This window comes from Acartia tonsa, chromosome 8, assembly GCF_053477335.1.
Source record: "Acartia tonsa isolate MP-2025a chromosome 8, ASM5347733v1, whole genome shotgun sequence".
In the NCBI taxonomy this organism is placed as follows: domain Eukaryota; kingdom Metazoa; phylum Arthropoda; class Copepoda; order Calanoida; family Acartiidae; genus Acartia; species Acartia tonsa.
In genome coordinates, this window is record NC_137267.1 from 20,453,661 (window position 1) to 20,466,491 (window position 12,831).

At 36.7% G+C, this 12,831-nt stretch overlaps 1 protein-coding gene and 1 long non-coding RNA gene across 2 annotated transcripts; one reads left to right on the forward strand and one right to left on the reverse strand.

Moving 5' to 3' along the window:
• Positions 1-109: 109 nt before the first annotated feature.
• LOC145326201 (uncharacterized) lies at positions 110-1,141 on the forward strand. Its single transcript, XR_013881791.1, has 3 exons — positions 110-133; positions 418-473; positions 1,096-1,141. It is a non-coding gene; the product is annotated as an uncharacterized LOC145326201 (long non-coding RNA).
• Positions 1,142-6,655: 5,514 nt separating this feature from the next.
• Positions 6,656-8,779, reverse strand: LOC145326202 (uncharacterized). The gene has a single exon (XM_080169366.1). It carries the CDS (start codon positions 8,688-8,690, stop codon positions 6,717-6,719), a length of 1,974 nt encoding a protein of 657 aa, XP_080025492.1. The 5' UTR covers positions 8,691-8,779; the 3' UTR covers positions 6,656-6,716.
• Positions 8,780-12,831: the final 4,052 nt, after the last annotated feature.

Here is a 12,831-nt window from a genome sequence, read left to right on the forward strand (position 1 = left end):
TATTTTAGCCAGCTACCAGTTTCACTTTATTAGAGTACATGATAATCTGGTGTAAGATCCAAGTAATAATAAATCCAATATCAATACTAAGTACAACAATAACTTTATTCTCAGTTGGCACCATCTAGCAATGGTAAGTTTATATTAAAACAATGACGTGCACTGTGATTCACCGGGGGGGGGAGGGCGAGGTGAAAATGGGGAAGGCAGGCCTTCCCATTTCAATTTAAAGGGGGAAGTTGGCACAATCCTTCGGCACGCCACATTTAAAGAAATATTTTGTTCACTATAGTTGATATCAAAGAATATTAAAGCTATAATATTATGGGTATTAATAGTATAGTTTGACCGCCAAGCAGTGAATATGCAGAGAACTATTAAAACATGTAAAAAAATATTTAAAGTTTTACTTTGCAGGACTACCAAGAGGTTGACTTTCAATACCTAACAAAATCAATACCCAAGAAGTTAAGGTTTGTATTTTAATATATGATTATCGTATAGACAGTTTTATCTCTAAAATTTTTTGGAGTGCGGCTTCAGAAACCATTACTTATTATTCCTGCCAACCAGTAATTTAGTCCAAACCACCAATGGATTTATTATTACTTGGATCTTACACCAAATTATTTTACAAATAAAGTGAAACTGTTAGATGTATATAATTACAATATCCACCCACTCCCCTCCTACTGGATGAAAGAACTGACAATAAAATGATTCTGTCCATATACTCTATGGTAGGCAACTTGCACTAATCCTCCAGCCCAATGGATATATTATTTTCTGGATGTTAAAATAGATTTTTTTTTTGAGTAAAATAATGATACTTCCAATCTACCTCTTTACCCTATCCCCTCCCCTCCTAAGCTACTGGATTCACGAATTGACCAAAATTGACAATTTTTCCTCTGTCATAATATTCATGTATATTCTTTATCCATTGGGTCATCGTAAGACTCAATCAGCCACGTGGGTTTTTGAGGCCGTATCCCCATCCGCGCAGCTTTACTGAAGCCGAATCAGCCACTTTGAGCAGCAGGCACTCGGCCGAGCTATCATAATTCAACAGTCTTTCTATATTTCATTTTTAAGGAAACGAAGCCAAAGTGAAGAACCACCTCATGGAAGGCGAAGGAAATGGATATAGAACATTTGTGGATATTATGACAGGGGAAAATTGCGGTCAATTTAGGTTGCTAACATAGAATTCATTTATTGGTCAGTTCATTAACATTGTAAAAGAGGAGGGGGTGGGGTATCGTTATTTTAGCCCACGGCGAATTTAACTTTATAAAAATCTATTTTAACATCCAGATAATAATATATCCATTGCGCAGGAGAATTAGTGCAAGTTGCCTACCATAGAGTAATAGAAAAGTAGATAAAAATGCAAGCTGCATCAATGCCTACCATAGAGTAATAGAAAATGAGATAAAAATGCCTTCCACAAAGAATTACAAACTTATATTTTGTTACATAATAAAATTATGGCAGTGTAAAAATAAAATTTATTTATACTTATTGGTTCTTTCTATCTAATTCGCGCAAATATTATACTAGATGTATTGTATACAAGTAACAATTACGCCAAAAGATAATACGATATTTTCCAGTATGGCTTTGAAACATATTAGTATCCGCTGGATTAGAAGTCTCAGCCATACTGAAAATTCGTATTGTAGACAATTTTCTAAAAATGAAAAATCTTTATAATAATACCAGTTTTATTAGCCCTACTGATGTCTATTGCAACTAGGTACAATATTATAAGCGAAGCATCTCTATACTACAGAAAAACAGATATTTTTGCATCACATCAGAAAGATAATTGGTGGACAGGCGGTCCTTTCTACCTGGTCACAAATTGCCCTACTCAAAAAATCATGGAGTTTACGGTCTCTAAGTTGAATATAAAAAAAAATGAGAGCAAAAAATCTAGAGAGGTAGGCGAAAATGACCCTTCCCCCCCCACCCCCCTTGATCGATCAGGGTTAAAACACATAAAAAAGATATGCACTTTAGATAATAACACCTCAATGTTCCAGCCATAAATGGGCTCCATGTATAAAAGAAATTGGATATTGATTTATTTTTATGTTCTTTCTTTTTTTCTTTCTGTAGCCCAGGTCCTTCTAACCGTGATCATCAACATCTGTTGCCAGATTTAGGAATCTGGCAGTTTTGACAGGGTTTTTCCATAGATCTTTAACTGTGAGGCTGGTCGGGTTTTGTTGACAGTTGAATAAATGCGGCGTAGTGTGAGAACTGTCACAGTTGGGGCATTTATCCACTATGGAACCAGTCTTATCTATACGGGCCTTGTAACTGTTTAGATAAGTGCTGTATCCAGATCTCAGCTGTGCCAGAGTAGATCTGGTTGTTCTGGGCAGGGAGAGCTCCGTTCTGTTTATCTCTGGAGGACGGGCATTTAGGACCTTGTTGGTGGTGTTGTTGATGACATTTTTCACAGTTTTGGTGTGAATCAGCTTCAACTTGGATTTGTAGTCCTCCTCTGGCAAGTTGGGTCTGGAGATACTCCTTATTTCGTTGCCAAATTTGGACTTCAAGGTCTGTTTCATCTGCCTGGCTGGGGGTGGGGAAATCAGGTCCACTCTATGAGGGTGTCCCGATTTTTGAGTTGCGAGTAGAAATTGCTTGCTCAACATTTCACAATGCTGGCGCACCTGCATAACCTTTGTCTCTGAGTGTAGGTGGTCAGAATCAGACATGGTGTGACAGCCAGTGGCCACTCTGAGGGCTGTGTTCTGGGCTGTCTGGAGGTCTTCCCAGGAGGTTTTGCTGAGGGCTGGTGTCCAGATTGGGCAACAGTAGTTGAGCAAGGATTGACCTGTTGCCTTGTAGGTGTTAACAATGACTTCCTTGTCCTTTCCCCAAGAAGTTCCAGTGAGAGCTTTAAGGATGTTATTCCTGGACTGGATATTGGATTTCAGGTTCTTGGTGTGTTCCCTGAAGGAAAGGAGGCCATCGAAAGTGATCCCAAGGATTTTTGGTTTTTTCACTGTGGGAACTTTCTCTCCAGCTATTTCAACCCCAAGTTCCATACTTACTTCATTGGAGAATGTAGTAAAAACTGTGGCAGATGATTTTGATGGAGAGATGAACAAATTACGGCTTTTGAACCAGGTGTCCAGGACCGAGAGGTAAGAGTTTATCTCTTTGACAATTGGTTCAATTACCGGGCCAGAGTTGAGAATGTTGCCGTCGTCCGCGTATGTGACGAGTTTGATGTCTCCCGGGGGTTGCGGCATGGAGGCCATGTAAAGGTTAAACAGGACTGGAGACAGGACGCCACCTTGCGGGACACCCTGTTTTACCTTCCTATATTTGCATTTAGAATTTCTAAATACAACATAGGTCTGCCTGCCTCTTAGGTATGCACATAGAAATTTCTTGATGTAGTCATTAAGATGGAGTTGATTGATATCATCAAGGAGGAGCTGGTGATCTACTGTGTCAAATGCCTTGGACAGGTCTATGGCAACTGACACGGTTCTATGTGATGGTTTCTTTCTGTTTAAACCTTTATGTACGTGGTCTATGATTGAAAATAGAGCAGTACATGTGGATCTACCTTTTCTGAAACCGTGTTGGTGGTCAGCAAGTTGGACGGCCTCCGTGACATGGGGGAGGAGTAGAGCTTCGAGAATCTTGATGGCAGGTGACAGTAATGAGACTGGTCTGTAGCTCGGTCCGAGGTTGGATTGCTTGCCTGGTTTCAGTAAAGGTATGATCTTGGCCGTCTTCCAGATGCTTGGGATGATCGATTGCTTCATACAGTTGTTAAAAATCTCTGTGAGAAACCTGATGCCGTTGGGTCCAAGATGTTTTAAGGTAACAGGTGACAGATCATCCGGGCCAAGAGCTTTTGAGTTCTTGGCTTTCTTGATTGCAGCTAACGTTTGCTCTGGTGTGAAAATAATCTGTTGATGTTTAGATTTTTTCTTCAAGGATCTTAGTGTACGGCGCAGAGCTTGGTTAGGTTTCTTCTTGCATTCTGGAGTGTATTGCCTGTTGAATTGGTCAGCAATTTTCCTGGCGTGAGAGTAAGTTTTGTCATTAAAGCTAATACCTTGGTTGTCTGGTTGATGTGGTTGGTTTCCAAGACTCTTGATGGTTTTCCAGAGTTTCTTGGAACCAGGCTGACAGGTGGCAAGGTGTTCAGTCCACTTCTTCTTTCGATGTTCGTTGATTGTTTTAGTGATTTGTTTGTTCAAGTCTTGCAATCTGTTGTCAGCTGGATTAGCTTTTTTGATGTCGTCACGCTGGTTAATAAGTCTAGCAGCTTCTGTTGGGAGAGCATTGAAGGTCTGAGGGATTCTGCCTGCTGGAATGAACTTCTTTGATGCTTTTTGAAGGGTTTTACGGAAAAATTTTTCTGCTTTGTGGACATCACTGACTGGTCTGGCGTTGGTAAAAATATTTTCAGTGAAGGAAGTGAATTTTGGCCAGTCAGCTTTGGAAAAATTTATGTAGGTTTGGTGTTTTGTGTTGGATTTAGAAAGTTCAGCTGTCAGACTTATAGTGATGGGCAGGTGGTCGGAGCTCATCTTATTTTCTACTGTCCAATTTGTTACAGGTATGAGGTTTGACGAGGCTATGCTTACGTCAGGAGCTGTGGATGCTGTGCTGGTAACTCTGGTAGGCATGTCAAGGTTAATGATGGCGCAGTCTTGATTGGCTACAGCATCGGCTAGTTCTTCACCTCTTGTGTCGTTGGTGGCATCTGAATGCCAAAGGATGTTGTGGGCATTAACGTCTCCTAAAATGTAGTAGGAGTCACCAAGACCTGTGAAAAGATCATTGAGAGGGGGAACATAACCAGTTGTACAGCTGCTCTGTGGTGGTAAGTACACATTTCTGATGTAGAGTGGCGAGTCCTTGCTAGGTATAGAGATGGTCAAGGATTCCAAGTGTGGATCCTGTGCAAGTCTTGCTGGAGTTTTTTCGAGATTGAAGCTAACTTCCTTATGAATAAGAAAAGCTAGCCCTCCTCCCTTGTCTTTGCCGCGGTCTTGTCTCACAAATGTGTAGTTTGGTGTTTTCTTTTCTTTAGAAAGACGTGTAAGCTTAGTCTCTTGTATTGCAGCGATGAGGGTCTTGTTCTTTTCCATGTAGTGAAGAAGTTCATCTAGTTTACTCTGGATGCCATTTATATTCCATTGCAATACTTTAGTGTTGTAACCTCTGTTGGGGAGAAGGTTCGCTGTGGGGCGGGGGTTGGGTGGGGGTGGGGGGGAAGAAGGGGGGTTACGTTTACGTGGGGGAGCTTTGAAATGTTTGGGGGAAGATTTAGGGGGTGAAGATTTGGGGGGTGAAGATTTAGGGGGTGAAAATTTGGGGGGGAAGGGGGGAACCTTTGCAGCATGGTCCAGTCCAGGTTTTTAGTTTTCTCCGTTCGTTGGATGATTTAAGGCCGGAGCATTTGACATGGAGCCATTTGAAGCAGATGGAACATTCTACTGATACTGGTGAAAGCTGTTTGTTGCAGAGTGCGCAGAACCATTTAGGGCCTGGGTTTTGTTCAATTCCAGCTCTGATTAGTAATAGCCAAATAAGACAGGCTGGTGTCGTCTTATTCTTTGTCAACCATATTAAAAACACTGTTCAGCTGAGGAATGTGCCTCATTGTCGGATTTAATGAAAAACCACTGTTGATGTTGATGATCTCTCCTGAAGGGTGGGAGATTGTGTGTGTTGGTTCTTGGCTCTGCTGCTGCTGCTGATGGTGTTGCTGCTGTAGTAGAGGTGGATGCACGGCGTAGACATGACCAACATAGCATTTTATAGCATTATTTTTATGTCATATTTCTGCTCGGCAGTCACAGTAAACATCAGAGAAATTAACCTTTCACAATTCAAAAAATCAGCTAGAAGTCTAAACCTGACCCAAATATGGTAATCCTTTTTTATTTAAATTATTGTTCTAACCATCCTAACAGGTTTAAATTTGAGGCTTTATCGCGGCTGCTAAGCCTGCAATTTATTATAACGATTTTTTTAATATTTTCAAATATATTGCTTAGTTCTTAAAAGCAAATATACATTTGTATGTTTTAATTCTAAAAAATTCTTATAGTAATGACATACATTGATATTTGTAGTTCACGTTAACAACAACAGTATATTCATAGCAAGAACAATCCTTATAAGAAAGTAACAGGATGTGTGTTTGTCTTTTTGTGGGATGGTACCACCACCCTCCCAAGAAAAATCGCCCATAGAAAAAAATTCCCCCCCAAAAAAATTTTTTTATATGTATTTTTTTAAGAAGGCAGCCATCTTCAAAAAAAAAACTCTCCCAAATTTTTTTTTACATTTTCTTTAAAACTCTAAAATAAGAAATTGGGTTATTAAATTTGACTCCTCCCTCCTCAAGAGGCCTCTAGGGGCGTAGCTGCTAGTTAATAATACGATAATGAACAGCAAATTGATTTATAGTTTTAATAAGAGAAAACATTACATTGGAAAACAGTTCAATATCTAAATAATTTTAGATAGACAAAGATGATTAATAGATTGCAAATTCTAATATAAACATATCTGCACAATAAATTCCAGAAGTTAATCTTGTAAAGCACCTCAGTCATTAGATTTACTAAACAACAATTTAATCAATTTAGAATTTAAAATGAAAAACAAATTATAAAGATTGCATTGTTTATTCAATAAACCACAAAAAAAAACAAGTTAAATCAAAGTGTAGGTGTAATCAAGTAGAACTGTTGGTTACTACCACCATGACTCCAGTATACAGTGCAACCATTACCACTGTCATTTTGAGCAGGCCAGGCATCGGCAACTTTATTCAACTCATCTATTACTATCTTAAAGTTGTCATTTCCAATATCCTGCATTCTGAAGTTTGTATATCCATTAATAGAAAGTGCCATTCCAGTTTGTTGGTTAATGAACTGCTCACCAGACACAGACATCTTCCACAATTGATTTGGCTCCCCAGTCATTTTGCCAAAATTGAATTTGATCTTTACTTCATCATACTGCATAACTTGGTCTGAATCTAGAAGATTGAATCTGGTACCAATCATAAAAGCAGGACCATCTGCAGCTTCTTCCTTCTCATAGCAAGGTACATCCCATGCTCCTCTTATTGGTAAAGGACAGTACTGCTGATCTTGTGGGACTGTTGTAGCATTTTGTAGTTGACCTAACCAGTAGCCATTATGGACCATTTTTTCATAAGCTAAATAGAAGTCATCAATCCAAAGATTGTTGTCATGTGCATACTCTTCCATAATCTTATAGAGGGGAGTGTCTCCAATAGGATAGCTCATATTTTGCTTGGCACAGCCAGGTTGGCCCCATCCCCTTGTTTGGCCTGGTTCTCTTGACCACACATTCCTGGTTTTATTATTTGTCATTTTTTCTCCAAAATGCTCCAGGCCTTCACATCCATGTATGACACCTTCAGTGACTTTAAAGTCCAGGTACAGACCCATTTCACAGTTGAGAGCAATTTCATCTTTACCAATAATAAGTCTCCATCTTTCACATCCTGAATCTGCATTTCCATCTTCTTCATCTTGTGTTCTAGAAACTGTGCTGCCAGCTGGAGGATCTGGAATACATTGTTGGCCAGGACCTGCTTGCTCAATGCATTGGCGCTCAAAATTACCCCAGAACTGGTCATTATATACTGAAGGACACACATGATTCTGATGGATCCAGAAGATTGGACCACCTCGTTGGGTCATCTTTCTTGTATGAGCCAACCATCTAGTTTTAGGTTTGTTACCATATGCATCTCCAACATGCCTGCACTTATTGTCATCAATAAACCATCTGTCAAGACCAACAATATTTTTGTAATAATCATTGTTTATCATGTTGATAGCAGCAGAAGTCCATGTGTAAGGAATAAGAGAATTTTCTAGCTTAGGATGACCAAAAGTATGAGCACCAAATATAGCAGCTGTTTCTCTTCCAGTAAATCCAAAATCATTTTTCATATATTCAATAGTGGTAGGTCCATCACCTACAGGATTAGGGTGATGTTCTGCTTTCAGAGCCTTGTAAGGGAATTCAGGATCATGTTCAGTACAATCAGATCTACCATACTGGAACTGAATATCCCTGGATGGTCTGGTAAAACATTCTTCAGTTCCTGGTTCATGAACACAGTGACTGCCAGGTGTTCTAGGATTATTCCAATCCTCACAAGCCAAGTTGTTAGCTTCAACTCCCCACTCAATAGCTACTTGACCAGCATATGCCCACAAATCAGCACGTGACTTACCTGAATCCTTAAGTGACACACCCAACTCAGGTCCAAACCATGGATAATTAGGTTCAGTATATATCTTTTCCAGCTCTCTAACAACATCTCCCAATCCATTGTTGTCACCAGAATCCATATTGGTATGATTTTTAGCTCCAACAACTCCATGCTTCCACACATCAACTCCTTCCCAGTTAAGGCAACCATCACAGCCTCCAGTTCCATCTTGATACTTGACACAGTCATGAAAAGAAAGCCTTAAAGCTTGTGGTGCCCTGCCCCATTTAAAGATTCCATACAACTTGGACTTTACATGAAGTAGCTCCTGTTTAGTCCATGGGCCACCAGGAGTACCTGGAACATAAGGACCTGCAGTAGCAAAGCTGACCAGGAGAAGGACAGAACAAACCTGCCCTAGTCTACAGTACATTGTTACTGATGATAATCAATAGATGTTTTTCAACTTTATTTAATTCAATTGTTTGTTTTATAATAACAAATGTTAGTTTTGTAATCAATAGTAAATAAAATTATTATTTTCCTTAGAAAAAGTGTGATCAAAATATTAACAAGGATCATTGTTTTCATTAGAAAGGCAAAAATTCACAATGGATGAATTGAAATTTAAGTTAGAATTTTTTTTATGATTCCTGATATTCATGAATATTTTGTTAAAATATAGTGTAATGTTTTCCAATGTTGAAATATTCCCTAAAAAGCACATCCTAATCAGTTTAACAAGATCTTAAGACATACAACATTTTTTGTATTTCAGATTAATTAATAAAGATTAGCATACAATATTTTTTCAACACCTAAAGTAAGTGAAACATTTAACAAACTTGAGTTGAGTATTATAGTCCAGAAAATAACAGGCTAGATGATTCAATTAGTAGCTTCACATTCATAAATAATTATACATCTTTATATAAAAGTAACAGGATGTCTGTCTGTAGCTTACTAATCACTGGACCGAGATGGTTATCCAAATCTGGAGAAAAAAATTTTAATTCCAGGGAAGGCTTACAACTATTTTATTGAAGGGTACCTCCATCTTTCCATGAGAAATTACCCCCGTAAAAAATCCTTTCTTCCCTTTCTATTTTGTTTAGACCTAAAATGGAAGGTATTGAATCGACGTATCATCTCTTTAGGGGCGTAGCCGCTAGTACGTAACAAATAAAGCAAATGTAAATAATAACACAGATGTTTTTTCTTTCTATTGTACTAATTCTAACAATAGGTTTTTTTATTCATACTTTGATATGGAAAATTTAGTTGTAAATCCTTTTTATTTTAATTTTGTTGGTTTTAAATCCCTCCCCTCCAACACCACTCTCTTTTTCAATGCAGGACCCAATCTTACATGGAGTTGGTTATCCGATTTGTGTTACTTTACATATATGTATATTACCCTGAGGTTGATATTTACATATTCCAGTTCTATTAAAACAAATATTTTATGTCTTAACAGAAACCAAACCTTTGAAGCAAGCAAGCATGTATAATTGTCTACTAGTGATCCACTAACATATGAGGGGATATAACAAATTAGATGTTGTATCTACGTCATATTTCTGTACAGAATTATTTACACAAAAGAATAATTCATTGATCTAAGAATAGGACAATGGACGAAAAATTATCATCATATTCCAGTTCTATTTAAATAATTATTTTAAGTCTTAACAGAAACCAAACCTTTGAAGCAAGCATGTATCGTATAAGTTTCTACTTGTGATCAAATAACATATTGGTTAATTAGATGTTGTACTTTTATACTTTTTAAAATTTGCTGTATTGAATATTTTAGCAAACATTTTTATTTAATTTTGTCTATCTGATATTAAAAAATTACATTAGATATGATATAATCAGATATTTTATCTAAAACTAGCCGCTACGCCTCAAGAGTGGGGGGGGGGGGGGGTACGAACCCACCAACCTAATTTTCTATATTAGTTTTTAAAGATTATTTTTTCTTAGGAGGGGTACATTTTTTTAATGGCGGATACTCCAGGGCGAGTGGTTGAACCCTTCTCCAAAATAGATGTGTATTAATCCCGGCCCAAACCAAAGTGTACCTACTACTTCTATGAAAGATGATTTGGGCTGATGCCTTGGCCTAAAACAGGCACAAGGTTCCCGCCAATGGCCATTCAATCAAACAATTGGTTGTCTGCAATAGTTATTGGGATGTTAGTGCCTTGGTTCCATTCTATAAAGGACAGTACAAACGTTCTTATCGACTATTCCCTGAGGTTATGAATCAGAGGTGAATTTGTTACAAATTGTATTCAAACTTTCGAAAGTAATTATATTTTAGACCAAAAAAAACCCTCAATAAATTGACCTTAAAAGGCTGGTAAGTTCCATTATATTTTGTTCAAATCAGATGCTTTGACATCTCCAGGGAGGAAGGGGTTATGGGACTAAATTTCAATTAACTATCTCTCATTCATTGGCTGAAACACTTATGAGACTTTAGTTAAATCTTTATTAGTTGGTTTACACCAGTAGTGTTCAAACTTTTCCACCAATAACTTATACATTTAAAAATATTCAGTTTTTATCTGATATAATGATATCCTAATATTGCCACGATACTTAAGGATATATTTATTTTATATTTAAAGGAAAAAAATAAAAATATAGGTTAGAAGGAGATGAGCTAATACCAGAACCCTTACCTTACCCTCATTGACTGGATGTCCAATGTACAAAAATGAGATTAAAACCATTTTTTAACCCATGCCTTCGGTATCTCGGGGCTAAAAAACTTTTACATCCGCAGAAAGCTGTTTATACTACTATGCGATAAATAACTATTCTTAAATCATATAGCATAATAATGTTAGTAATTGGATGGTTTGATAAAGACCAGAGGCCTTGATTTAGCATGTTAATTTTATTTCAAATGGCTGATAATTTGGATATGTGCGTGCGGGCATAGAACTTGTGTTCTGTTGTTACTAAAGAGAAGTGGATAAAAAGGGAGGGGGAAAGAAGGAAGTGGGTTATGGGAAAATTTTCACTTATTAATTAATTGTCAGAATCACTGTCCCTTGTCCCTGATCAAGACTACGATATGTTTTTTAATAATACAAATTTCAAACACTTCTAAAGATTGAAAATTTTTTGTATATTTTTTTCGATTATTGCCTCTAGGTAAATTGCCATAAAGGGGATTTAGGGGTACATTATTATTGTTGAAGAGAAATGAGTACTTATTCTAGGGGCAATTTCTCTAAGCTGAGTGAACATAAATTATGATGTATTTAACCTGTCTAGACTAATACAACGCTTCCCTGAAAATACAGACCAATTATTCTGTGCGTTTGAACATTTTTACTGGTCACGTGCCAACTTAAAGGAGGCCTACAAGAAATACAACGCTTTAACTGCTGCAAGACAGCCACAAGTAGACCCAATACCCCAAATTTGAAGCCTTCAGCTTCAATAACAAAAAAGTTCTAGGAATTTAAAAATGGCATTTTATGTACAATGAAAATTTTAAAAGATTTCAATTTAGTTTAATTTCAAAATTTCTAACATGAGCTTTCATTCTACATAAAATGTCATTTTAAAACGTCTGCAACTTTTTTGTTATTAAAGCTCAAGGCTACAAATTTTGGGTATTGGGTCTACTTGTGGCAGTCTTTCAGCAGCTAGATCGATATATTTCTTGCAGGCTTCCTTTAAACTTGAACACTTGTATACACTTAAAGATTTTTATTTAAAAATAAGTACTTGTAATTATTATTAGTGAATCTACTCTATAATTCCGTATGTCCGTTAGACATAGAGGGGGTAAACATGATTTTCTCGGCTCCTATTCAAGATACAAGGCTGAAACTTTTTGTCAACATTCACATCATCAACTATAATAAGTTACATAATCAACAATAAAACCTGCATGGTGTAGGACTACTTTTTAGCAGGTTTTTGGATATTTTAATATTTTTCACATATCCTTGGTGTTTTTGGTCCAATTTTAAATCTTTTGTAGATATTTATAGCAAAATTTAATTATCCGTCGTTCTAAAAGGAAACATCCATGGCGGTCGGACTGCTTTTAAACAGGTTTTGGGCTATTTCTATATTTCAAAATTTTTATGAATGACCGATGAAAATTAATTTTCCCATAGTTCTAAGGGATTTTTATGTTTATAAATGAAAGGACAAGTAGATTTTTATTTATTTTTAAACATATTTTCCCATTATCTATATCAGTTTGTCAGTCATCATACAAAATAAAAAAATATTAGAAAGGTTTCGCGATTTTCTCTCTAATATTCTTGATTTTAACAAAAGTTCTCTAAAACTCCATGTCTATTATTTGTTTGTGATTTGCTACTTATGGATGTTATTATCCTTGTTAATCTATATATAAATTAAACAAAACTGTATACCTATTGTGTAAGTAAATAAAGAATAAAAACATTAGATACATTCTTGTATATTTTTAATTTTATTTGCTTTGACATAAATCTACATAGATATATAAATATCCTATACACATCTATCAAATTCATATTTCCCATTAACCTTTTTTATATTTGATTCTTGAA